At 41.5% G+C, this 25747-nt stretch overlaps 1 protein-coding gene across 16 annotated transcripts in view; it reads right to left on the minus strand.

Annotated features, from left to right (window-relative positions):
• The window catches only part of epb41l2 (erythrocyte membrane protein band 4.1 like 2), a 61466-nt gene that overhangs the window by 34078 nt on the left and 1641 nt on the right, over positions 1 to 25747 (minus strand). For 12 of the 16 annotated variants that reach the window (XR_012599437.1, XM_074685071.1, XM_074685069.1 and 9 more), the window contains exons 1-4: positions 10324 to 10539; positions 4413 to 4651; positions 4140 to 4325; positions 1273 to 1533 (exon numbers count right to left, since the gene is read on the minus strand). Coding sequence is in view for 15 of the 16 variants with exons in the window: in XM_074685071.1 (XP_074541172.1) it covers positions 1273 to 1533; positions 4140 to 4325; positions 4413 to 4637 (672 nt within the window). In the remaining variant the exon portion in view is untranslated. Of the gene's footprint in view, positions 1 to 1272; positions 1534 to 4139; positions 4326 to 4412; positions 4652 to 10323; positions 10540 to 25747 lie in introns of those variants that run through there. The other 4 variants (XM_074685064.1, XM_074685066.1, XM_074685065.1 and 1 more) reach the window with 3 other exon arrangements.

Raw genomic sequence — 25747 nt, forward strand, 5'->3', positions numbered from 1 at the left:
AGGGGTTAGGGTGAGAAGCACCGTGTTTGTGTGCATGTGTACGTGTGTGTGTGTGTTTAAGTATTGTGTGTGTTGGAGGCCTGCTGGGCAAAACAGAAAATTTAATCTCTGGAATGCATTGTGCACTTCTCCCTCTCACGACCTAACCATGCCACTGTGTGGAGGGAGGGATAGATGGATATGTGAGTGCGTGAGTGCATGTGCGCCTGTGTGTGTGTGTGTGTGTGTGTGTGTGTGTGTGTGTGTGTGTACTACAGGACAATAGCAGTTAGTTGCAGTATCGGCATTTTCTCTTTGGAGACAAAGCAGCCACTGTTCAAACAGCCGCAGACACTCACAGGCGTGCTGTTGGGCGTTGGAAATACTGCAGATAAGAGAAAAAAGTTTTGTCATTGGGGTAAGATTACCAGATAGAATCCCAGGACAAAATGGGAAAACAGAGTGGGAAATTGGTTTTACAAAAAAGAACTGAGAAAATTACACCAATAGAGGTGGGATACCGTAAAAAGGGGCAACAAAAAAAAAAAGGATATAGGAGAACCATTGGATCAGAAGAAGCATCCCAAAACACATGATGTTGTGAGTATCTGTGTAATGTGAGAGTGTGTGTCGTGTGTCGTGTGTGTGTGTGTGTGTGTGTGTGTGTGTGTAAGAGGGTCTGTGACACGTGCTTGTTAGGGAGCAGATGCAGAAAACTAATCTGGTGGGACCCCTCCTAATCTCACAAGTTTCTGACCATGTGTCTTTAAGAGTTTGTGTGTGTGGGTGGGTGTGTGTGTGTGTGTGTGTGTGTGTGTGTGTGTAGTCACCAGACAAGCCCCCTGGAGCGTGTTCTTATATAGTGTTCATTTATCCCAGAGACCACGCCCAAACTATGCGAGCGGCTGCAGCTTCTGCCACAACTACACTTTGAGGCTGAAAGTTCAACACCACGCACATACGTACAAGTGCATACACACAGACGTGCACACACCAGATCTGATCCTATTAAGGATTACATCACTGACATCACGTGTGGCCTTTCTGACTCGCAACTGATGCTTCCCTCGTTTCAAAAAGACAATCTCATGTTTTTAAATGGGACATACAGGAAACAAATACTCAAGAAAAAATAGAATTCAGAACTAAGATGCACCCAAAAACCTTGAAAGAATAAACTTAGGGCATTTTATCTTGAGATATAAACAAAACTGTCCATTAATTCCTGAAAGTTTACTCTCTATACCAGCACTGACTACAGTGTGTGAGTGTGTGTTTCTGTTCAAGCCTTACCTCCACCTCACAGGAGAAGTCACTCCCATCCAGGAGGTTCACGTGACACACCACCAGCTTCATCTTGTTCTTCCTCACCAGTCGTAGAGGAGACTGGAAAATAGAGGTATCGCCCTCTCCTCCTTCTCTTCCCTCCTCCACACCGTTCACCTCTCCTTCCTGCTCCTTCTTCTCCTGCTCCCCTCCTTCTCCCTCTGTTGCCTCCTTGGTCTCTTCTGGACTTTTCTCTGCACTCTCTTCAGCCTTATCTTCCTTAGCAGGCTGAAAGAGTTGGGTAGAAAAAATGAGAAAGTTTAACTGGATATTCCCAATGAAGTGGCCCAAAGTGCCAATGTTTCTCTGAGCAGAGTGAAAATCCCTCTGAAGCCTCTCTGTTCTGTCTGAGCAGTGAAAGAGAAAGCTGTTTTTCTTTCTATGTCTTCCTTTTATCAATTTCCCCTCTGGTTTTAGTCTTCTCTAAGAGACTGCAGGCGTTTCTCTTGGCCCAGTCACTGAAATGTTGATGTCACTGGGTGGGCCTGGATGGCTTAATGTGATCACTGGATGGAACAGTAAGTGTGTGCGTGTGTGTGTGTGTGAGCATGCGTTTGAGGGAAAGTGTGTGTGAGTGTGCGTTTCCAGGCTAAAACAAAGGGAGAAAGTTTGTTTAGGCAAATTCATTTTCACCAGCTTACCGTTGGGGAATCATAGCACACACATATTTACATGATGCCAACACCATCACTGATATGAGACTTACAGTTCTCAACAAGGAGTTTGTTTATGATCCCATATAGTAACTAAAAAGGCAAATGAGTACATCCATCCGACAAGCTCTGCCCACAGCTGCCCCCCGACATGCCTGTAGAGAGCTTGGTATTTAGGCCCCGTTTACACCACAGCATTTCATCTGAAAAATGCTAAAACGCAGTGGGGGTTTACATGGAAACCCTAAGAGACTAAAAACGCTGTAGTAAGCATGCCAGGCCTGTAGGTGGTGCTATAACTGTCTTGTCCAGAAGCTGCTTTTGGGAGATGTCCACCGATGTAGAGTTGAGCTGATCATCTGGGCTGTGTTCGAAATGGCATACTAACGTACTACTCATACTAAGTGTGACGTCAAAGATAGTATGTAGAGCGTTAACATTAAATAGTATGAAAAGATTGTGTGCTCAAGAAATACCCGGATGTAAACTATATCGGTAAAAATTGTAAGTATGGGAGGTGGGCATACTAGTCGCACTGACACACCCCATAATGCATTGCGAGCCCCATATTTATAAACATAAATAGTGAATGAGGTGACAAGATCTGAAGCAACTAAAACGGACTTACCTCTACAGGGAAACCTAAACGTAAGTACAAAGAAATAAAGTGCCTGAGGCGACGGACGGATTGTCTTCGGTGTCTGCGAGCAGTAAACATTTTTTAATTTTTTGAAGAGTGATGAATTCGTCTTGAGACCAGTGTTAGCTAAAAAGTTTTCTAAATAAAAGCATCTTTTATTATCTCCTTTAAGTTCTGTAACGCTTTTGTAAATTGGGCTCTTGTTTTGGAGCCAACCGGAAGTTTCTTCGATAGCATATTGACGCTCTTAACAGAATGTCCGAAATTAAATTTGTATCCGTGCGTTTTATGGCCCAAATGACCACATTTTGGTATTCTACGTGATGACTTTCTCGCCTAAAATCTTCTTAAAACTTTCAAATGTGGTGAATCAACAGAGATATTTGATAGCCTGGTGTGCTTCCATAGACTTATGTGTGCTTCAAATTTTTGTCATTGGAGGTTTTAAAATGCATCATGGGAAACTGAGTAGTATACTACATTGTAAACGGTTGGCACTCTAATCATACTTAACGTATAAAGTATACAGTAAATACACAACGACCATGTAGTATGTAGTACGTTAATATGCCATTTCGGACACAGCCCTGGTGTATTGGTGAATACTAAGTGCAGGAGTGGTGCAACAGATGCACATTTTGTCGAAAAACGGTCAGCAAATACAGCAGATTGAGCAGCACAAGCATGAAATGGTAGTCCACAACAATCGTAACAACAGTACCGTTGGACGCGCTTCCACTGAAACCGCCGGCTTACTGTTTACCTGGCATTTTCAAAAGTTTGCATTTTAGGTCAGCCTTAACGCTTTTTCCGTGTAAATGCGAGGCCGAAAAGCAACAATACTTTTGTGTTTCACCCTAAAACCGTTGTCTTGTGAACGGCCTCTTAGATGGAAGAGGGTCCATGGAGTGTGAGGCCTTAAAGAGACAGCAACTAACATGAGGCATTACAGACAGAGGCTGAAACAAGGTATTTTTTGCTGTTTGTCATATAAAGCTAACTGGGGGGGATGTACCAGAGGGGCAGTTTAAAAGCATTAAAAAAGATTAACACGTTCTCTTTTCAAAAATGGAGCTACGCAGGAGTGCTAAATAACAGCATTACTGCAGTTTCTCAACCAACATGATTTGAGATTGCAAACTGTCAGCCTCTGCCATCCATTCAGGCTAAGGTTACATTTTCTTCAACACAGCAGAAAGCAGCACAACTTGACAGAACACTGACAGAAGGGAAAAAAAACGCTGTGTGTGTAAATTTGAAGCTCCTGCTGTTTGTTTATACACCATGCTGTTTTTGCAACGACAGCATGCTGCGTAAAAATCACTCATTAGGACACTAAAGTTGTACTCCTGCTGAGTACGGTGTGAAAGCAAAAAGGGGGCGCAAAGGCTACTGTGTTTTAGTGCAATGATTATCATGTGCATTGTTTACTTTCTTCTTTTTGCATCTTTTGCTTTCTTCCTTTTCTAACAACCACTTGTTTTGTTTCCCTTCTTCTGTTATGACCAGGTGTGAATACTCATGCAGCAGGTGACCAGTACCTGGGTGTCTGCGCTGGCGTTGGAATGAGATTCAGCTTCTTTTTCCTTCACTTGCTCTGACTTTACTTCCTCCTTCTCTTCCACTTCCTCTGCGTGACCGTTCACTTCTGGGACAGGCCCCTCCTCTTCCTGTTTCACCTCGTTGATGGCTTCCTCCGTGGGCGGAGCCTCCTTAGTTGGGGAGGTCTACATCAGTTAGAGGGAAAAAAGAAATTTTAACAAAAACTTTTTAACAGCCTAGACGTTAAAAAACGGGCGGCACATTAGTATTACCTGGCTCTGAGACTTCTGCTTCTTAAGCCATGTCGGCAGGTACCGGGATATTCCTTTGCCTTCCTTGCCCTCTTTTCCCTTCACCTTTTCCTTGTCCTTCTCCTCTTCTGCAGCGCTCACTACTTCCTGACTGTCTTCTGTGGCCTTCTCTGATTGGTCGGGCTGCGTAGCTGACTCTTCAGCTTTCTCTTTCACCTCTGTCTCAGAGCCGCCTTCTGTCGTCATGATGACCCGTCAACCTGCAGAAAAAAAGGCGACAAATGTTAGCATTTTAATCAATAACAATAAAATAATATGCATGTCCTTATTTGTTGGGAATTCTGGAAGTTATCACAAAAGCTGGAGTAAATCACACTCCTTTTTTTTCATTTGGCACAAATATGAATTTTTCATGGCACACAACTTGAGTTTTAGTCTGGAGTATCTTTTAGCCACATGCTCCATATTTCTTTACTATGAGTGTTCTGTTTCTCTTTACACACAAAATAGCAGACAAGGAAATATAACACCAAGTCACACCATTTAGGGAGTAAAACACCAACCTCAAACACATTATGCTTATATAAGACAGCTAATTGTGTCTCTCTGGCTCACAGCTGTTAACACATGACCTCATAGCTGTCTGAAACATTAGATCTGCAGCTGGAGCCGCCCAATTCTTCCAAACACAAAAACTCAAGAGTTTAGGATGTCATTATGTCATACAAGCAGTTTCATCTGGGTCAACAGCTGGTTACAACGAAGGGCTCGCAAGAAGGGGAATTACTCAAATCTCAATAACTGAGTCATTGGTTTTACCCTGCAGCTGTGGTCAACACACACACACACAAGCACTCGTTAGCACAAATATCTCTGGCAGCACTGTCCACTCGCACCCTGTTACAGCAAGGAAACAGTTATCCAACGTGACGTTAATTTGTTGATACCAGAGTAGGTTGAGGTCAGATTGAATTCATCCGTGAGGTCATGTCATTCACTCTCCCTTTAGATGTTTCGAACCCCTCTGACTGTGTCATCCATTATGTCTTTGTCATTCTGACCATCCTACTTATTCTCTGACCTTCTCCTTTCTGCCCCGCCACCTTCAATAAGAGTACACACTCACACACAATGCAACAGCACCGTGCAGGGAGGGTGGGTGGATGGGTGGTAAAAATAGAACAGGTCTCCTTACGCATGATCGGCTAATGAGGTAGGGAGAGAGGAGGGAGAGATGGATGAGGAGGTGTGTATGTAGGTGTGTGTCAACGTCACACTGTGCTGTGGTTATGTGCAGATAAGAATAAAGAAGACAAATAAGTGACTCCTGCCTCATAAAAAGGGAATCCCAGTGACATTACATAACAAACTGCCCTTGGCCCAAACTCGTCTTGAAGATGTAAATCTTTGAAACCAGGTCAGTCATACATTTTTCAGCCATGCTAGCAGCGCTGCTGTGGGGACAAAGTTGACTGCTGGCCAGAAGAAGATGCAGGGTTTTTATTTGTTTCCTTCCAGACGGAGATATTTCATCGACTGCTGGATGGACTGCTGTGACCTTTAGCACAGACATTCTTTGTCCCTGGGGTGAGTCGAACTGACTAAGACCCTGACATTTACTTTATCACTAAGAAGTTCACAGTTTGGACTTTTTAGGACATTCTTTGAGGGGGTGCAGAAAAAGTAACCGCTGAGATTTTTTTTTTTTTTTTAATGTGAACAGTCATGCGGCCCTGAGGATGAACTTTCATTGCTTGTCAGTTCCTTGTTGTGCATTTACTTTTACACCCTGTTTTCATAAATATATTCAGTGCTTGCTGGGTATGGACTTCAAAATTAAAATCCTGTCAGAGCACCTTTTCAAAAAATCTTTTCTTTTTTTACAGACTTCCTAACCTACAAACAGAATTGTTCATTCTTCTAGAACAGATAAGGAAAAATGAAACCTTACATAAAGCCTTGTTTTTAACCTGGTATAACTAATGAAAACTAAACTTTTCAGAAAAAAAGAGGACTTGGATACAAGGCAGCCAAATGATATCTCCAAATCACCACAACAATCACACGTGAGAAACATTTGTACAAGGAGTATTAATTTTTTAAAGTTTGACCACAGCCCATCTCGAATGACTGGAAAGCCGGATTTTCTAACCTATACTGCAGCCAGCCACCAGGGGAGCAGTTTTTGTGGAGACCTCACTTCGAGCCGAGCAAGCCGACACACGTTTTTTTAACAGTCAACGGTTGGCACCAAAATTATCAACAGGTCAAACAAATTATTGTTTTTGCTAATGACGTAAGACTGAAATGCAAAGTTGTAGCACAGCCAGCTGCCAACAGCTGAGACTGTAGCTTCTGATACTAGCTTATGCCATAGTTCTACAATGTGCAACTACCTGGATGTAATGAAGCACAAACAACAGACAGCGTTTCATCACGTGGGGTGGTTTTGATGTTTTCGAACCCCTGATCTAGACATTGGAGATAAAGCTCTATAAAAGTTGTGTAACATGGACACCAAAACCTCCACAACAAGATTCATACCTGTTAGTGCTACCGCTGCTAATGTGAACCTTACTCAGCAAACTACCTGCACTCATTTATCTGCAGACTTTGTGATCCTGTGTGTGTTCAATGAAAAGTATTTATTTTTACAGATTTTTTTCAGTGTTTTATTTTTACCTTCGTCAGACGGAATATTAATCATACACTTCAGAGCATTGCTAATTTTTGCTTCTTTTTATGATAAAATCTGGAGAATCTCATGACATTCTCCTACTAACTAGCAAAATGAACATGGCACACACATGCACAAGGAACCAGTGGCACATGTGTTATCACTGATGCCTGGTCTGTTCTGTACACAGTGGGTACAGGGGTTCCCAGGGGTGCAATATCTGTCATGGTTTTCATGTATGCATGTAAAGAGAGTGGAGTTGAACTCTCTTTTCCTCAGGCTCTGACATTCCATGAGGGTCCATGGGAGGGAAGTGAACTCCAAGAATTTAGTGCCAGATACTACCAAACAGTTAATTATTCAGAAAGAAGTTATCTTGACTGAAATGTCAATATTCCTCAGCAAAAAATGGCTTATAGTTTATAGAAAATGAAACAAGAAAGCAGTAACTTGAGGAGATGTGTAGGAGAGGCCAAAGAAACCCGTAAGGCAGGGGTGGCCAACCAGTCAGAGACCAAGAGCCACAAAAATAACTGTGGTACTGTAAAGAGCCACGTCACACACGGTTCTTACAAACACACTTCCTCTTATACATAAATGAAAAGTCATAAAATGAAAATCAATACATTTCCAATTTTCAAAGCGAGGTTTATTGTGCTTGTGTGTTTAAATTCGTACTAGAGAAGAGAAACTGAAACTTAAGTACCAATGTGTACACCCAATATTGATACACTTATCCCAACATTGGCATCAGTTTATCAATATTTTAGATTGATCAGCACACCACTATTTTTAACTTTCTATATATTTTTATGAATGGATTGAAGAGCCGCACACCAAAAAGCAAAGAGCCGCAGGTTGGCCACCCCTGCCGTAAAGGCTTACTGTGTAGCCCTGCTAGAGTCAAGAACAAAAAATAAAAAATAAAAATACTCCAGAAGCTTCAACAAATAAAGTTTTAACTTTTAAATATGAATACTGGTTAATGGTCATTTCTATCAACTCCTCTTAAAGCAACATTAGCAGATAGCTCAGTGTGAACAGAGAGGAGACATTGGGCCATGTATCAAATAAAGTTTGTTTTGTTCTTGTTCAGCCATCTGGAAAAATCTGTTTCGGTTGGAGGATGGTTTGAATGCACTATGTGTGGCTTGTACTCATATTTTTTTCTGTTTTACTGTATACAGTGACTTCAGGCAGTACCAGCTGTTAAACTCCTGTGACAAAAATGCAGGAAATAACAAACTGTGTTGTTAGCTATCCTGTACTTCAGCAGAGCACCTTATAATACCGGCCAGGCTTTTATTCTTAGCAGCTCCTAAAAAAACATAGTGACCTTTAAGAGCAAGAGACAAGACAAGATTGTTATTTTGATTTGCTGTGGGCTATGCTCTAATAAGACAGAAAACAATAGTTCACAAATAGCCCCTGACAAGCAACCTGAAGTATCTGAGGTAGCCACAGCTGTATTAATCTGTCTTGAGCTATATTGGCTCTGATGTGTAGCGTTGACCCACGCAGGCATGGTGACATTGTTACACAGGGGATGAAATGAGCAGAGAAGACAGGAATCATGGAAATTTATGGAGTGGGCAGTCCCTTGGGCTGGGACGATATGCTATTCTTGCGGTTCCATTCTATTATGATTTTTGGGGAGCCGATATAATTTAAATTGTAATTCTTCAATATTTACGATTTTTCCAATTTTTTGTTTGCCTTTTTTAACCAGACCATGTGAAAAAGTTGAATGATGATGATAATGTCAACAGACTATATCAGAAGCCATATTTGTCCATAAAATGCAGATCAAATGAGTCAGAGACAGAAACATTTTACCCCCTGCTGGAGACAAAGAATCCCGATTTGATACTGCTAGACTAAAAAAAACAAAAAAAAAACAGATATATCGTGAAATGATTTTTCCTCCCACCCCTAGCAGTCTTCCAGAGATACAAGTTAAGACCAGTCAACCTGAGGATCTTCTTGCTTGTGTCAGTAAAACATGGCTGCAGCTACCTCCTCTCTGCAGTCCCCTCTCTGCTGAGATGCTGTGTTTCTCAATGGACTATCTGGCCCTGTGTGTGTGTGTGTGAGAGTGTGTGTGTAAGTGAGAGAGAGTTGGCATCAGGGTGCAGCTTCTTGCAAAATGTTCGTCACGGCCACTTAAGCCTGCTTTAAATCGTCCCTCTCTTTTTACAACCGCTCAACACCGGCAACCTTGTTCTACCCCTTCTCACAACTCCCTGTCTCACCCTCTCCTCTCTGCGCTTTTTTTCTCCATATTTCCAGCTCATCCCTCTCCTCTCCTCTCCCACAATCCCTTTCTTCCGGGCCCCCTTTCAATCCCCTCCATTCGTCCGCTTGCTTTATCCCCCCCTCCCCAAACCCCCCTCCTCTTTCTCTCTTCTTCCCACAGTCCATATAAACAATGGTGGTGACATTATTACAGCCTCTCTTTATTAATATACACACACATATGTATATATTTATATACTCACACACTGACTGCTTTATGGCAGTTAAACATCCTGTGTTGTGGAGCGTCTAATGGGAGTCAGAGCTGGGATAAATGGGGTCAGTTGAGGGTTAAATGAGCTGTTTGCAGATCTGCTTTTCAAAGATCAACTTTGCTTTTTAGTTTAAATATTAGTTGTTTTGTTGTTTTGCCTTTTTTGTTTTGTCAAAAGATGAAGGGTTTGTTTATAGGCTAGTAGGGCACAGAACATGTGCTGTTGGTTGTTTAATCCGACTCTTTCGCAGTCAATTAGCGGAGATCAAGTGGCCACATTGTCCAGACAGGAAGGAGAAAGCCTGCAGCATCGGAGTTATCACCAAAACAGCTGATATAATTTGATTTCTCTGTTTGTATACGCGCAGAATGAGAACAAATCTGATAGTTCTCAAAGACTCACCTCTTCTTTTTCTCAATTTTTTATCTTAAGGCTTACATTTTTTTCTTGTTGTCTACAGCTGAAAGCAGCTTATCAGTATTTATTTGACTTTTAGTGTGTAATCTTATTATTTGCTTTGGCTCAATCACATTAGATTATACTGTTTTCTTGAAACAAATTCCATCCCTCTAAACAGGTTCAATGAACTTCTGTGGCATGTGACTGCCTTAGAAAAGATAAGAATATGACTTTAACAATCACACAAACAGGACAGCTTCATCTGTACCTCAGTTAACAGGTTTTTGTTGAGTTAGTCTCTATTTTCTAGGTTAGTTTATGAATTAATGAAGTCTAAATCTCTTACCTACTTTTTCCCTGTTACTCCTTTCTGTTAACTCTTCTCTCTCCTCTTTACTCTCACTTTCTCTTAGCTCTTCCTGTCTTCTTGCTCGTATCCTTCACTTTCCTTCCTTACCTCTGAACAGAATGCCTAGTCTACAAACTGTCATGGCCATTTCCTCTCCTCCATCCTCTCCTCTCCTTTCTCTCTCCAGCGGGGCTCTGCGTCTGCCTCCCTCAGGACTCTCGCTCGCAGAAACAAGGGCAAAAAAACGAGAGGGGAGGGGGGGGCTGTGTGGAGAGGGCAAGCTGAGCAGAGGATGGATAGAAGTGGGTAAAAGAGGGTCCACTGTCTGTGTTGGTTTACTGCTTACAGTAGCTCGGACAACCCCACAGAGATGCTAGATAACTATGAGCGATTACTTCACAAGCCCGGCCTCTGATATTATGCAACTACGTTTTCAATTCTAAGAAAGTGAAATCATTGGAAAGATTCACAGTGAAATATGTCAGACAAAAAATAAACGCCCAACAGGAACATAATATTTTGGCCAAATGTCTCTGTAGTGACTTCTGTAGGAACTTTTAAGGAACACAAGAGGTGGGCGATACTGGGAATTTTGGTATCGATCCAATACCAAGTAACTACAGGGCCAGCATAGCCAATACCGATACTAATACCGATACTGATACCGATATTGATTCCGATACTTTAAGATCTATCAAACTGCAGACCTTTATGCGTTTTTCTGATTTTTTCTTGCGATTACATTGTTGAAACCTAGGACAAAATTTGGTTTAAGTTTAAAGTTTGTTGGACCACAAAATACTGTAGTTATGATCAACATTTATGTTCAGAAATAATAGAACAGCAACAAAACAAATTTTCCCTAAACGTGTGGAACTCTTTCGTAAGAAAATTAAGTGCAAAAAAGTGATCACTTTAAGTTCAAATTAAAACAAAATCTTTGAGGTACAGAGTTGAACAATACACTGCAAAAATTAAATAAAAATTCTCCCATTATTGCACTAATTTCTTAAAAACAATAAAGTATAAAGAATTATTACACTAGAACATAAGTTTCGAACAAACTTCTTTTTTTGGAGTCTGCTTGCTTGTTTCCCTGGCATCGCTGAGCCGCATGATGGTGCAACATCAAAATAGGAGGGGGAGCGACACAGAGACAGTCAGGTTGCTACTTTTATAAAACCGCAGCAGTCAGTACATGCAAGAGAAAAAATAAAGCCTAGAGTATTAATCTTTTTACACCGGTATTGTTCGATATCAATACCAACGTTGATATAAATATTAGGGATGCACAGTATTGGATTTTTGCCAATATCCAATAGGCCGATATATCGAAACCCCTTTTGGCCGATACCGATACCAATAGTCACAAGTTTGTTTGTTTTTTTCACTGTAAAGAAAGCTAAGTCTATCCTGTACTGGAATTTATATGTTACTCTTATTGTGACGGTCTTATTTGTTTAAGAAACACACATAAAACAAGACAAAAAACATTTGATTTTACCATAAATTAGAAATGTATTATTTTTTCAAACTCAAGACATTCAGTATTGAAATACAGAAAAATAATTTCTTTAGATCACATGAACTTTAAATGTACAATGCATTTTTAAACATAACCAAGTTGCATTTGATTATTTTAGAGCTACTGTAACAACCTGGTGACAGACACAGAGCTCTGCAGTGCAAATAAATGAAGTGCTACATTTTATTTAAGGAGCTTATTTTTCAGATGGAAAATATTAATAATCCTAACTGAATAGCACCTTATCGGCTGTGCATATCGGCAGAAATTTTCATATCTGCCGATACCGATGAACGTGTTTTGGAGCTTTTATCAGCCAATACTGATATTGTGCTGATAATATCGTGCATCCCTAATAAATATTATCAACATTTGGATCAATCCGCCCACCCCTACTTGCTGTAAGGCTTGTAGAAACAACAAAAACAAATCTTTGAGTTTTGACTTTAGAATTGTGATTACACAGATAAAAACTGCAATTCCAAATTCAATTTCAGAATTCCGATTTAGATCCTTGAAGCTTTTTTTTTTTTTGCTATAGTGACGCTGATTCTCTTGTTCCTTTACAAACTCAAGAAATACCACCGCATACAACAGCATGGTACCTGCACAAGTCAGCTCTTTACAACTTTACAACTCTCCTTCCAGGTTTAAGAGGCTGCTGTCATGGAAACAACAACTTCCTGACCAGGCCAGTTGTCGAGAGATTAACTTTTATGAGAGACAGGGGCAGGACCGGGTTCAAAAGCCAAGAAAAAAACAAGAAAAAGACAAAAGAGTTCAGTGAAAGGCCACACAATATTTTTTATGTTAGTGTTCTTTAACTGTCTGATTAAAGAGACAAAAACACACGTATCCCTACAGGCCAACCCCACACTGACGGGTGTGTAGAGATGGGACAGAGAGAGAGGGGAGGAACTGGTTTCCCTGGGCGACCGCATTCATGGACTACAACAATAAATCCCCATGGAGACAAGAGATTACTGCAGGAAAAATACAGATTAGTGGACGAGTGTAGGAGTGACAATAGAGATTATTACCGTGCCTAAACCCATTTCAAACCCTGTCAGATTTACAGAAGATATAAAGTGCTGGGCCCACAGCGAGTGCAGCTACACACACTCACCCTGACCCCCCCACCCACCATCCCTGCTGATAGACCACACCCATTGGAAAAGGGTGAACTTATGACACTTGTAGCCATCTGCTCCGACATTTTCTGACAGCTCAGACGCTGGCAGCTAATAAGCTCTGTGTTCTGTCAAGCTTTTTAAAAGCACAAAACCACCAAACCAAGCCTTTCTGCAACTTTATCTGCAGTTCAGACATCATTTTCAAACCTCTTACACTGAAAGCTTTCAACCGCTCTGATGGAAGAAACAGCTGTTTCATGGAGCGTTGCAGAAGTCTGAGTCACTTATTAAGATCTGAGATGTAGACGGTGATGCAGAGGTCATGCAGGGACCAGGTTGAGTAGCACATTTATCTCATCCTGGAATCTGTGTTTGTGTCCACATGTGCAGGGTTGACAGGACCAGCTGTTTTCAGGCTCTTGTCTTACACACATACACGTTTCACATATGGCAGATTTACTGCAATTATATCACATTATAATCCCTCACAACCCTCAAAACACACAAGCAGGAAATCACAGCTTTAGCCTCAATACAAAAGTAATGTAGTCCAAGTAGTCCCTATAATTTCTGCGACAACAGAGGGAGGAGTGGGTTCTTACATGCGAGTCCACAATAGCAACAAATTGGTCAGACAGGTGATTAGTTCCACTGTTAGTCTGTATGAACAACTGTTTGTACAGTGTTCCCAGAGACTCCATCCATTTTAATGTCTTTTTTAGCACAACTCTGCAACTCTGCACTGCCACTTCTATGCTTATATCTTATATGTTGTAACCTTCTTTTTTTGCAATTTTATTTTATTTTATTGTGTTGTATCATGTCATTTTTATATGCTTTTTAATTGATTTTAAATTGTTTTTTTTTAAATATGTTTTGTAGATTTGTATCTCTGAAAAGCACTTTGACTCACCTTGCTGAAATGTGCTGTATAAATAAACTTGCCTTGCCAAAGAAAATCCGCGTAGAGGTGTCCCAGTCTGATATTGATATCGGATATCGGTCCAATATCAGCAAAAAAACAAGTATCTGATTATATCGGAATGCATTTAAAATCTCTGATATAAGCAGTCCATTCCAGACTCTACTCCTGCTGTTTTTATTTGATTTATTAGGTTATTTTCTGGGTCTTCTTATTTATTCTTTATTCTATTCTTATGTTTAATGTTAAAATTTCTGTTACCCATTGGTTAATAATAAATGGGTCAGTTTTTCCTCATACCTACTGTTGCTGAATACTGTTCTTTGTTTGAATATTATTACTTAATCAAGCCTTTTCTAACATGACAAACATTCTACAAAATAAGTAATAAACTAAAAATCAACTTGTGCCCACAAACTCTGCCAGAAATCTGGGTGTTATGATTGATGACCAGCTGACCTTTAAGCTACATGTGGCCACACATCGACTACTGCAATTCCCTCCTAGCAGGCCTTCCTGCGTGTACATTTAAACCTCTGCAGATGATCCAGAATGCAACAGCACGTCTGGTCTTTAAACCAGCCCAAAACAGCACACGTCACCCAGCTGTTAATCTCGCTCCACTGGCTTCCAGTGGCAGCTCGAATCAAATTCAAAGCTTTTCTTCTGGCTTACAAAACATTAACAAGAATGGCCCCTGCCTACCTGGGGTCCCTCATCCAGGTCTACACTCCTTCTCACCCGCTATGCTCTGCTTGTGAAAGACGCCTGGTGCTCCCAGCCCATAGCAGCTCCAAATCACTAGCCAGACTCTTTTCCTCTGCTGTGCCCAAATGGTGGAATGAATTACCTAACTCTATACGATCCGCAGTTCCCTTTCTACTTTTAAGAGAAGTCTGAAAACTTATCTGTTCAGGAAACACTTGTGCACTTAAGCTGACCCTTCTCCTCTTTGCGCTCAGGGGGAGAAGGAGTCAGAGGGTCTATGACTCAGCTCTTATGATTTTTTAGCACTATTACTGATGTTTGATGAAGATTGAGGTATACTGTTATAGCATTGCATGCAGTTGGCTTGTTGATTATTGTACCCCCCCCCCCCCCCCCCCCCACAAAAAAAAAATAAAATAAAATAAAATAAAACTTGCACTTAATGGCAGCACCCGCAGCCGAATAACTTTAAGCACTGTTGTCGCACTAACTAGGTTTTCCTTCCGTCTAAATTCTTGCTTGTGTTGTACATTGCTTTGGACAAAAGCGCCTGTTAAATAAAACTATAGAACCATAGAACTGTAAATGAATAAATTACCATTGACCTTTCTGAATTAAGGAAAAGAATGTTTTTTTCTTCACCCCCATGGCACCTCTAAAACACATATAGGTCCATAGAAAATTGGCGTATAAATTTTCAAACGCATTAATTGACTTTAAATGTCATGCTATGAGCAGAAGACTTCATCGGACAAAGCATCAGCAAATACTTCTACAACACTGACAAAAACAGGATTTACACTGGAGGATTGGATATTTGTAAGTACATCAGAATTTCAGAGGTGTGATGGACTCAAAACTTTGGTAAAATCCATCCAAACCATCCGTCCTATGGCTACAGCTGCACTGTTTGCCAGTAACTTTGCATTAATTGCTGTTTGTTTATGTTGATTTAATCTGTTTGTTCTGCAATAGTCAGTGTTTCCATCGAGACACAATGCGTCTTCCTGACAGCTGCTGTACACAGAGTACAATGAGTTCCATTCACCAAGCATTAGAGATCAATGAACCATCGTTCAGCTGAGACCAAAAACAAGTATGAACCCAATCCAGCAGATCACACTGGGACATCCCAAAATCACAACAGTGACGTAACAAGCTCACAGCTCTTCATGCTCCTCCATCACAGCTCAACAGCTGACAGATACTGAGCTCTGGTTTGGTTTTGAAATAATCACACACATCCACGCAGAATGCAGCGGGATCCTAATCTGTGCTGTTCTCTTCTACGATCAGTCCATCTGTCACGCAATGACACACACATGACGACACGCTAACACATACGCTGAGCCCAAATCACATGTAAACACACACCTACAGAGTGGCTGATTTACAGACAAGCCATGTCAATCACACAGACACACGCATGTGCGTGCACGCTCACACACACACACACACACAGGAGTTGAGTGTGAAAATGGTGAACATGTCTGTCTCTTTACACTGCACTCTGACCCTCACACTGAGGATTACACAAAGGATAATCCCTGTGTATGTTTGTGTGTCTGTCTGTCTGCGTGCCTGTCTATCTATTCATCCCCTCATCTTACGCTGTCTGTCTCTCCTACACCTGATAACACTTCACTGCATCAAAACAAACAGTTTCAAGTGTCATGAGTTTGCTGTCTTTGATACAAGTTAAGGAAATGAGTGGTCTCCTCTTGGTGCGTGCTTAAATGAGCGACACTATCATTAGTTCTGTCACCGTGTTATTACTGTCAGCTCATAAGTGCTATTGTCAAGAAGCAGCGTGAAGCCTCTTTGGCTTCTTGTTACTAAAACTTACCTCCATCACTCCACCGAGTGTAATAAAAACGGAAGTTCTGCCTCATTTGTGCTCCATCACTCGTCAGTGCTTTGTTGCAAAACTGATCAATCCCCTACATTCTGGGAAATGTTGGACGTGTAAGCCACTACAGCAAGAAATGCAGCCTGAATCAATATTTTAAACCCTGTCTTCAAGCACCACAAGTCTCTGTCTTTGTCTGTGTGTGAGAATAGCGGGTCAGCTCATAACTACTATTGTTAGAAGCTAAACTCCTCTATTCAGCGATTAAAGCAGTCAGGCGCAAGTGTCCTGTCTGTGTGAGTGTGTGAGTGGCGGTGTGTGTGTAAAAGAGAGAAAGACCGAAAGTATGGGTGGGTCACACGAGTGCACGAGAGGAAGTACAGTTTATTGAGTGTGTGAAAGAGAGGGAGTGAAGGTGTGAGCCAGGAGAGCAAGAGAAAGAAAAAAAAGCACCAATCTGATTTCCTCTCTGTCTCTGGAGCAGTGCTGGGTGTGGTGTTACTACAGTAACATCAATCCCAAAGAGGCTGATAACAGGTGTTTGACGAAACAAATGACTTCATTGGCAAAGAGCTGCATCATTATTATAGTTAGCGCCTGTGGTGAGTTGATACTGATGTAGAGAATATGAACCTGTCCTCTGGCACAGAGCTGCTTCCACAAGTGGTGATTAGAAAAGATGGAAGGTTTCAAATGTCCAAAACTAAGCTGAGACTTGGCAGTTCTAAATGATAGGCTGTAATGTACTTCTACAACAGAGATCTTGATTGGCCGCACTAATTTCCACAGCAGGACAATGCAAATTTAAAGCTATGGGGCAAGAAATGTTTTTTAAATGTGCTTTCCAACCACAGGAGTTTTCCCCAGGATGAAGGGACTTTTTTGAAGGATGATATACTTGCTGATGGCAGGAACTAGGGTTTAAACATAGTTCCTGGGTAATTAATCTACTATTACCATTTCTCATAGGAGGAAAACTTGCATCGTTTGTTTTTTTTTCTCATAAAACATCTTAACAGTCATTTTCTTTCAGCCTGGTAGTGTCACTATGTCTCCGTCAGTTCCCAGCGTTACAGCTAATAGTGGCCTTTTAAACTAGAGACCTTTAGTTGTAAAGATAAAGTCCTCAGGAACTAGGGATGGGTACCTTTCACATTTGAAACAATAAGGTACTGATGCCCAGTACCTGGCAAACGGTACCTGTACTCAACGGTACCAATTTTCAGTACCTTTTTGTGTTTATGTGGTAAAAAATATCTTTTTTTTTTAATAATAAAATGTGATTTTTTAAAAAATCTAATTGTTCTTCAGTTTATAACCTTGCAATGCTGTGATCATGTAACCTTGCAGAACAGATGGATCTGTCTGATTCAGCTTCTGAAATCCTGCAGATCCATCTTGCCAGGCTCCATTGACCAATGAATTAACTCAGCTAACTTCTGACCGGCCCAATCAGGAAAAAGAGGCGGGAGCAGCAGAAGTGACGAGCAGACGTGACGTCAGCAGACTTTTGTACTTGTCAGCGTTCCTTTGATCCTTAAGTTGACTTTACAAAAAACAGAAGCAGTCGTCAAACGGAATTTTCACAGCTGTTTCTCGTGTTCCTGTAGTTGTTCGTCTATTGTTTTTCAGCAGCGGCGCACATAAGCTCTGTCATATCGTGGCTTGGTGTGGATTGGTCTGTGGTGAGTGTGTCAATCAGAACAGTCGTCCAATCATCGCTGCTGATTTTTTGAAGGTCCCGCCTCTGAAAACAAATCCAAAGAGCTACTACCCAGATGGACTAGGGAAATGTTTCCGTGGTGGATATATGAAACTGTCCGTCTGGCGTGTCAGGCCATGGAAAATCATCTACTCTTCCACTTCCTCGCAGTCACAAGGATGCATTTAGATACCTAAACATGGCACCTTTTGATTTTAAGTGAATCAGTACCCGGTACTTTTGACAGAATTCAGTCGGTACCCATAAACGTACCTAACTCTGTATCCATCCTAATCAGGAATGCATCCTTATTTAGTTTTATTTACATATGAGTCAAAACAGTCTTATCCAATAGGTATTTAATGATAATCTATAACCAGTTGAGGAGGCTTTCTCCTGCTGAAATTTAACAGGTTAGTTTTTATAGGACTGAAACACAGGTCAATCTTTGTCGTCTACGTACTTCAGACAGCAAAGCAAAGCTTTGCCGGTCAAAGTAGTTTCAGGTTTTTTGAAACAGCTTTGACCAGTGACGGTTTCGTCCCTTGCAGAGTCAAGAAATCCATCCACAACACAATAAGGCACCATCAAAGCTGGATATGCTCCATGCTAACAGACTAACTGGCTTAATAATGCTGATGTGTCTTCCTCTTCTGTGGCGTTATTTCTGCTGAAAGGTATTTGTCTTTGTCTTGCTACCCTCTACTGGTGGGGCTTTTTCTCTGTACATCACTAGTCTGTTCTGCATAATTTACCCAGGTCTTTGGCCTGTGATGGCAACATAAATGATGCGTCCCAGGATTCACACCGTTCCCTAAGAATTACATGTTCTGCAATGACACATATTGTATAAAAAACTCACACCAACTCTATCTGCCTGTCTTTAATTTGCTAACGACTAATCTTAACTCCAAACTCTAAAATTAGACCTTCCCTCTGTGGACACCATAAGATGTCCTCATTTTCAGAACATCCTCCTGTTTCCTCGATCACTGGAGGACATGTCACCTCTAAAGTCACGACACAAACTCACTCTGGCATGTGGGATGTATCTTCCCTCAGACGTCACATCACCAGACTGATTGTTTAGGTGTCTAGTATCAGTTAATCCCACACCAGTGACCTTTGACCTGAACCAGGAAACAGGAAATGTGTCAAACAGGCAGAGCCAAACCTTTCTTCTGTTTCTTTGTTTCTCAAATCCCTCTATCTTTATCTGCAATTCTTATTTTGGGACACAAAATGAACTCCCACTGTTTTCCCTCCAGCTCTGCCATTAGGAAGCTGTCAACATAAAAAAACAGGAAGTAACCAAGTGCAAACATCCTTACAGTCATGTTTTGTATCTCTCTGAACATTTGACCTAAGGGAAACAGAGCTGTAGGTCTGAATCTTACCCTGAAAACACAAACTTCTCAGATTTTGAACTTTTTCAGATACTTAACAATCTCAGAGACTCTCAGAGCTTTTAATTAGAACAAGTCGGTGGGTCTGCACTTCCTCTGAACCCCACTCTTCCCAGACACTCCCTCCTCTTACTTCCTTTTACTCCCCTCATCCCTTCCTCTTTATCACCCTGCCTCTGTGTCCCTGCTCCTCCCAACTCCCCCTTCTCTCCACTTTTTGAAACCTTGCCTGACTTTTTTAGACAGCCACTATGAATGAACAGAGATACATGATGAATGAAGTTAATGAATGAACCAAAAAATGTGAGAGTGGATGTCAAATGTATCAGAGGCTTGTAATTTAGCAATGACATAAAAGGTATAAAAACAATGAGCTATAGCTCAAGGCAGAAGAACTATCCCTTCAGTGCTGTTTTATCAAAGTACATTAGGCTGGATCTCTGAGTGGATGGAGATGATCTCAGCATTTTTAACTGACTTGAAACCAGCTTGAACACAGCACTCACCAGTGGCCCGCCAGAAGAAGTCTGTGACCTAAACACTGCTCTGTGACATCATTCCTCCTGCTGTCGGTTGTTGAATCAACCCGTCCCAAAGGGAAGTTTCAAAGGTTTGGGGGAACTGTTTTGGTAATATTCCCTTATTTCTGACTTATTTTTCACAAGGCACAGCACAGGTCAATGAAGCTTGCCACCTGGGTTGTTTCAGTTATAACATGAAGTTCTACACAAGTGTGTCCACACTAGCCACGGTTACATGTTGAGTTTTTTGTCTTTCGAATGGAATCTCTCTGAATGACTTTTCCCAAAACAATAGTAACCATGGAAAGGAAAACTCCGATCTGTGGTCTACATGCGCCACATTAATCAAACAGAATAGTCAATGGGGCATGCGCAAACTAACGTTAAAAAACGTTAGTGAGGAACGTCTCTAGTTGCGTCTTAAGTCATATCTGAGCATGCGCTGAAAGAACGCACCCTGACAACTTTCCATTAAGTGGCTACATGATACCTCAATCGGTTTGGGGAAAGGAATATTCCACCTCTGTGAAACTGATTACTGTCCATTCGGATTGGCACTTTTCTTTCGGAATGAGGTGTATACAAAGGTTAAATTTTTTCCTTTTGAGCAAATAAACCGCGGAAATGAGACGCACCAGATCCACGAAAGAGAACACGTAAGGCTTTCATGCCTTTAACACCCCGCTCGGCGTCTGTTGGTGTCCATTACCAAGCTGCAGGGGGCGGTGTATCACAAACGTACATCTCCCAGAGTACTAAATGAGAGTCGAAGAAGTTTGGCTTTGCTTACAACATGACATAACTGTCCTGGAGATTTTTTAAGCTTCTTTTCACCAATTCATAACTATTCTCTGGCGAGAGTGGCCGCAATTACACGCCATGAATTATTTACCACTCGGTTTTCACAGTGATCTCTGTGTGAAGAGTCATACAGATACCTGTATATCTGCACTTCGACCACAAGGAGATCCCGTTCTTCCGCCATCTTGTCCACGTTTCTCAATCAGGCAGGTTAGAATGTGACTGGGCGAGGGGGCGTAGGTGCAAATATCAAGTCATTCGTCCGCACAAAGCCACGCAGACCCGGCAGACGCGTCAAGCATAAATCAGCCTTAACATCCCCAATATTGTTTAAAAGTATTGTCGAGAATAGCAGTCACAGTAATTGTACATAGCTGAATAAATGCCTTGTAATTGTTGCGTGGGGTGCTTGTGCTCACACAAGAGGTGTACTATACAGAAGCATACCCCTCTCCAAAGGGTGCCAAAGTCAAGGAAGTGTACCATGTCTGAGCACAGTATACTTGTGGTCACACTTCCAAACAAACTGTACTCTAGGGTTGAAGTGAGCTTGAACATGGCCAGTGTGACTGCACCAAAGGACAAACATCCTTGAGCAAAAAAAGACAAAAAGGTTACCTAAAATGTGGTTGAATTCAGGAAATCAAGAGAAGGTGTAGGAGAACATGCGAGTTTGATATAAATCAAATAATCATCATCAAAAGCTTTCACTTCATCAAAGATACCACGGCAATAAGGACGTGTCCAGGGATGCCTTCAGACCTGATTAGCCTCAATAAATAAAAGCAACAGTCTTCCAGCTTGTGTCAGTGTCAGAACCTGCCACTTCACCATGCAGGCTGTTTGGGTCAGGCATTAGAAGACATTCTCTCTACTTGTGCAGATGTAGACCTCAGTGCCAACACTTCCTCGTGTTGCTCCCTAAGAAGCAGCCTTTAAAAGACGAGGGCCTGGCCTCGTCCTGCCATGCTCTGTTCAGCCTCTCTGTGTGAGAATGTGACCCTATGCTGATTAATCTGTTTTTAACTATGTTTGGCCCCCCGCCAAAGCCACAGGCCCACGCTCTCTCTCCGTTTTTTATTCTATCGCTTCTTTCAGCGCTAGACACTTGCTGGGGAGGCAGTTTGCCCTCTCTTTCTCCCTTTAGGATGTGAAACATTCAACACAAGGATTTTTCTTTTATTCCCCTGTAAAAGGCCCTCTTATGACCTTTTTAAGCAACACAAGTACTCCACTGATCACTGTATTAAGAGCTGTTTCCTGAACTCTGTTAGGCTTTTTAGGTCCGTTTATTGAAGAGGACACAACATCTTACAAAGTGATGCTGCTGTAGCCCCATTTTTTTTTTCTTCATTCTTGTTGACAGCCAACAGAGCATCTTTAGCTGTATCCGTCTGAAAACATTAAAAGGAACCCCCACTGTAAGGACTAATAGGCATAAAAAAATGCTTAAATGCTTGTCTCAAACAAGAATTTGTTGCTAAAAGACAAAGAATTGTTTTTTCTTTAAAAAAAAAAAAAAAAAGTTTAAAACACTGTTTCTATCCTACGGGCGCGGCCGTTGTTTTCCTGCCGCACTGCATTCTTGGTTGATGACGTAGATTGGTTGCTTGGTGCCGAGCGTCTGGATTTCGCCGTTTACTCACTACTAGTCGCCGTAAGTCACTAGGTTTCAGGAGCGAAAAAAACTAATATAATGCCACATTGCGCTGCTTTTGGGTGCACTATTCAGTCGAAAGGAAACAAGGAGACTGATGTTAGTCTGCACAGCTTCCCAAAAGACAAGAAAAAAAAGGAAGTTGTGGGAAATCGCTTGTGGGCCTAAACAACTTCCATTGGACAAATCAAGTCGTCGGTCAACCTCATGTAAAAAACACAACAGCGGAGGATTCTAGTAACTGAAAGTATTTTGATAGCATTAATTTAATCAAAGGACAGTTAGATATTGTTACGGCTGATGACAGAAAGTGAATCTCCTTACAGCAGACGCTCTCCCTCTCCGTTAACATAGCTACGAGGCAGCCGCAAGCACACCACCGACTTTTTTTTAAGTTTGTTTGATTGTCTGTTTTCAGTATTATCATTTTCACTTACGTATGTCTCGGGTTCAAACTGAAATGGTTGCACGAACTACATGACTTTGCGTCGTGAGTAGGGCTGCAGCTATCGAATATTTTAGTATTCGAGTATGAAATGAAATCCCATTGATTAGTCGAGTAATCGAATAAAATACATTTTTGTTTAGTTAAAGAGCAGTTATTTTTCAAATGAAAATTTTTCTCTGTAATAAATAGAATTTTCTGATACAGCATGTCAATAAGAGCACTTGCTTTGGTAGCTCCAAAATTTGTAAACACACTTTAACACATTTTTTGTGCCTTGTACATCTCATCAAATGTTGCGTACCCAAATGGCACCCGTTTCATAGAATGACCCATTAGTCTCCCAACTGCAGAAAAGAAGCTAGATTTGTTGCTAGTTGCTATTTTGTATAAGAGGTAGCTTGAGGGGTCTGAAAACTCTCTTAATATGGCCTCAGCTCTATTTGAAATACCACTCTTTGATCTTTTTTAAAATTAAACGATTCCCCGAGGCGGAGAATATTACTCGAGTAATTTTTGTAATCAAGTACTTCGAATCATTCGAGGAATCGTTTCAGCTCTAGTCGTGAGGTTAAATCCTATATGAGATTGAGACCGGTGCAACCATACGACGTCACTACCCAGACGTCATTGCGGCGTAAACAACAATGGCAACCTACTAGTGAAAATATTTTTTCAAATTTTATACAAACTAAGATATTTTGAGCGCTTTTATTATTTTTCTTATGTAGCTGGTAAAAACACTGATCATTTAGGAAAATGACGTTCTGGTAGCCAGGGTTCCCTTTAAACTCACAATCTCTTTGAATAAGAACTTTGAGATTCTCCACATTTTTGCTAACATTGTTGCACCTGCATGACCCCTTTGCCCTCACCACCACACACCCTCTACATCTCCATCCGTCTTTCCCTCCCTCCCTCCCTCCTCCCCTCTCTGTCTTTCTGTAGCCGTAATAAGCTGAACACTGCATTACAGTTTCCATTCATCCGTGCCCCTCTGATCTTTTCTGTGTGCATAAATGCGAACCCTGCGCTGCCCGCTGGCCAAGCGTCTCTGAAAGCTAGAGGCTAATACTCCCCCCTGGTCACGGCCGAGTGCTACACTGTAGAATATGTCCACCTCAGTAATTGTAATGACTCTCCCAATGTCACTGCAATCAGTGGGGGGAGATGAAAGAAAGGCTTGAATTGTGTTTTGGACCTCAAGTGTTAAACAGCTTTGACAGACTAAAGGAGGATGATCTAATGTGCTCACCCACACTGTGACCAACTGGGAATCTTGGCAATGTAATGCAAGGAGGTTAAAGAATCAAGTCTTAAAGAGGAAGTAGATTCTTCTTTAGAATCTGGATTCTTCACTAGAATCTACTTCTTTCCTACAAATACAGTTCAATCTCATCAATCTGGGACAGTCGGGTTGTCCATGTGTGCCTGAGCCGATGTGACGTGTTTTGCTCCTGTTGAACCGACAGGGTCAGGACTAAAACACACATACACCAGCAAACACACACACGCACACACACGCAGGGATGTTCCCATAGCCTTTCCGAATGGTTAAGCAATATCTCTCCCTCTCTGTGTCGCTCTCACTCAGCCTCTCTTCCTCTCTGCCTGCTTCTGTATCCTCTCCTTGCTCCTGTTGTCATCCAATCTCTACACTCCTATTTTTGTCCCCTGAACTTGACTTTCTACCTCAAAGATGGTGGAGCGTGGAGGAGCAGTTGTGTGTGTTGATCTTATAACAGTGCAGGAATAACAATGACTCAACAGTCTGACAGGCCCTCGTGCAAATTTTCAAGCACAGTTAAGCAGAGGTGTCACATTTCTAATTTTTCTGGAGCTCTGGCTGAAAAGTTTGGTGACCATTGAAATGAATCAAACAGTTTGAAGCATGTTTCATTAAAAAAAAGCAGACCTCTAACGTGTTTTTGCCTGACAGAAATATTGGGAGGGGGGGGAAGATGATGCGCTCACTCTAGCTAACCCAGAGTTGTTTCCAGCTATCTTTAATGAGCAGATTCTCCCACCAGAACAACCAATTAAAGCCTCTCTCATTAGCGGGTTTAACAGAGCTGCCACTGTTCGGCACATCCTGAGACTCTGAGAGTGAACATGGCCCTGATGATTATAGATAAACCATCGCACAGGGAGACAGGAGGGGGCTCTGACAGGAAAAAGTACACCAGTGTGACATACATGCTGCACTTTGTGATTCCCCTTACAGCATAACATACCAAACAGTGTTTCCTGCTTACATGAATCTTGAGTTATGTTTCTGTAAAGCTGTGTGACTGTAAATCTTACAAGCTCTAACTTTTGGAAAATGGATTGTGAGTACTTGCAGATGTCCTGGGTGAATGTGTGCACCTCAAATACAATACAACACTGGACAAAAGCAGAATACAAAACTTTTATGAGGCACGTGATGTTAAACTGCTGCACAAAGACCAGTCAAGTTATCACTACTGAGAGTCTGTGGTCCTTGTTGCACTTTCAGCCTTATGATAATGACCTGCATTGAAATGCGTGGGTGTGTAGTTCTAAAACTTGCACTTCTCTTCATGCATCAGCATGCTATGGGGCTGGAGGGATGATGACACTGTTATGTAATTTGTTCAATTTCACGGGGTTTCCACCTGGCACGGTTTAGAGTTGTGCAGAAAGATTATACCCCTGTTCTCGACGTTCAAACAAACATGGCGATGGTATTACATAGAGAAATGCAAACATCATGACAGACAGCATCAATGGT

The sequence above is a fragment of the Halichoeres trimaculatus genome, unplaced genomic scaffold (assembly GCF_033239565.1).
Source record: "Halichoeres trimaculatus isolate MK-OKI-2021-1 unplaced genomic scaffold, fHalTri1.1 fHalTri1_scaffold_13, whole genome shotgun sequence".
Taxonomy (NCBI): domain Eukaryota; kingdom Metazoa; phylum Chordata; class Actinopteri; order Labriformes; family Labridae; genus Halichoeres; species Halichoeres trimaculatus.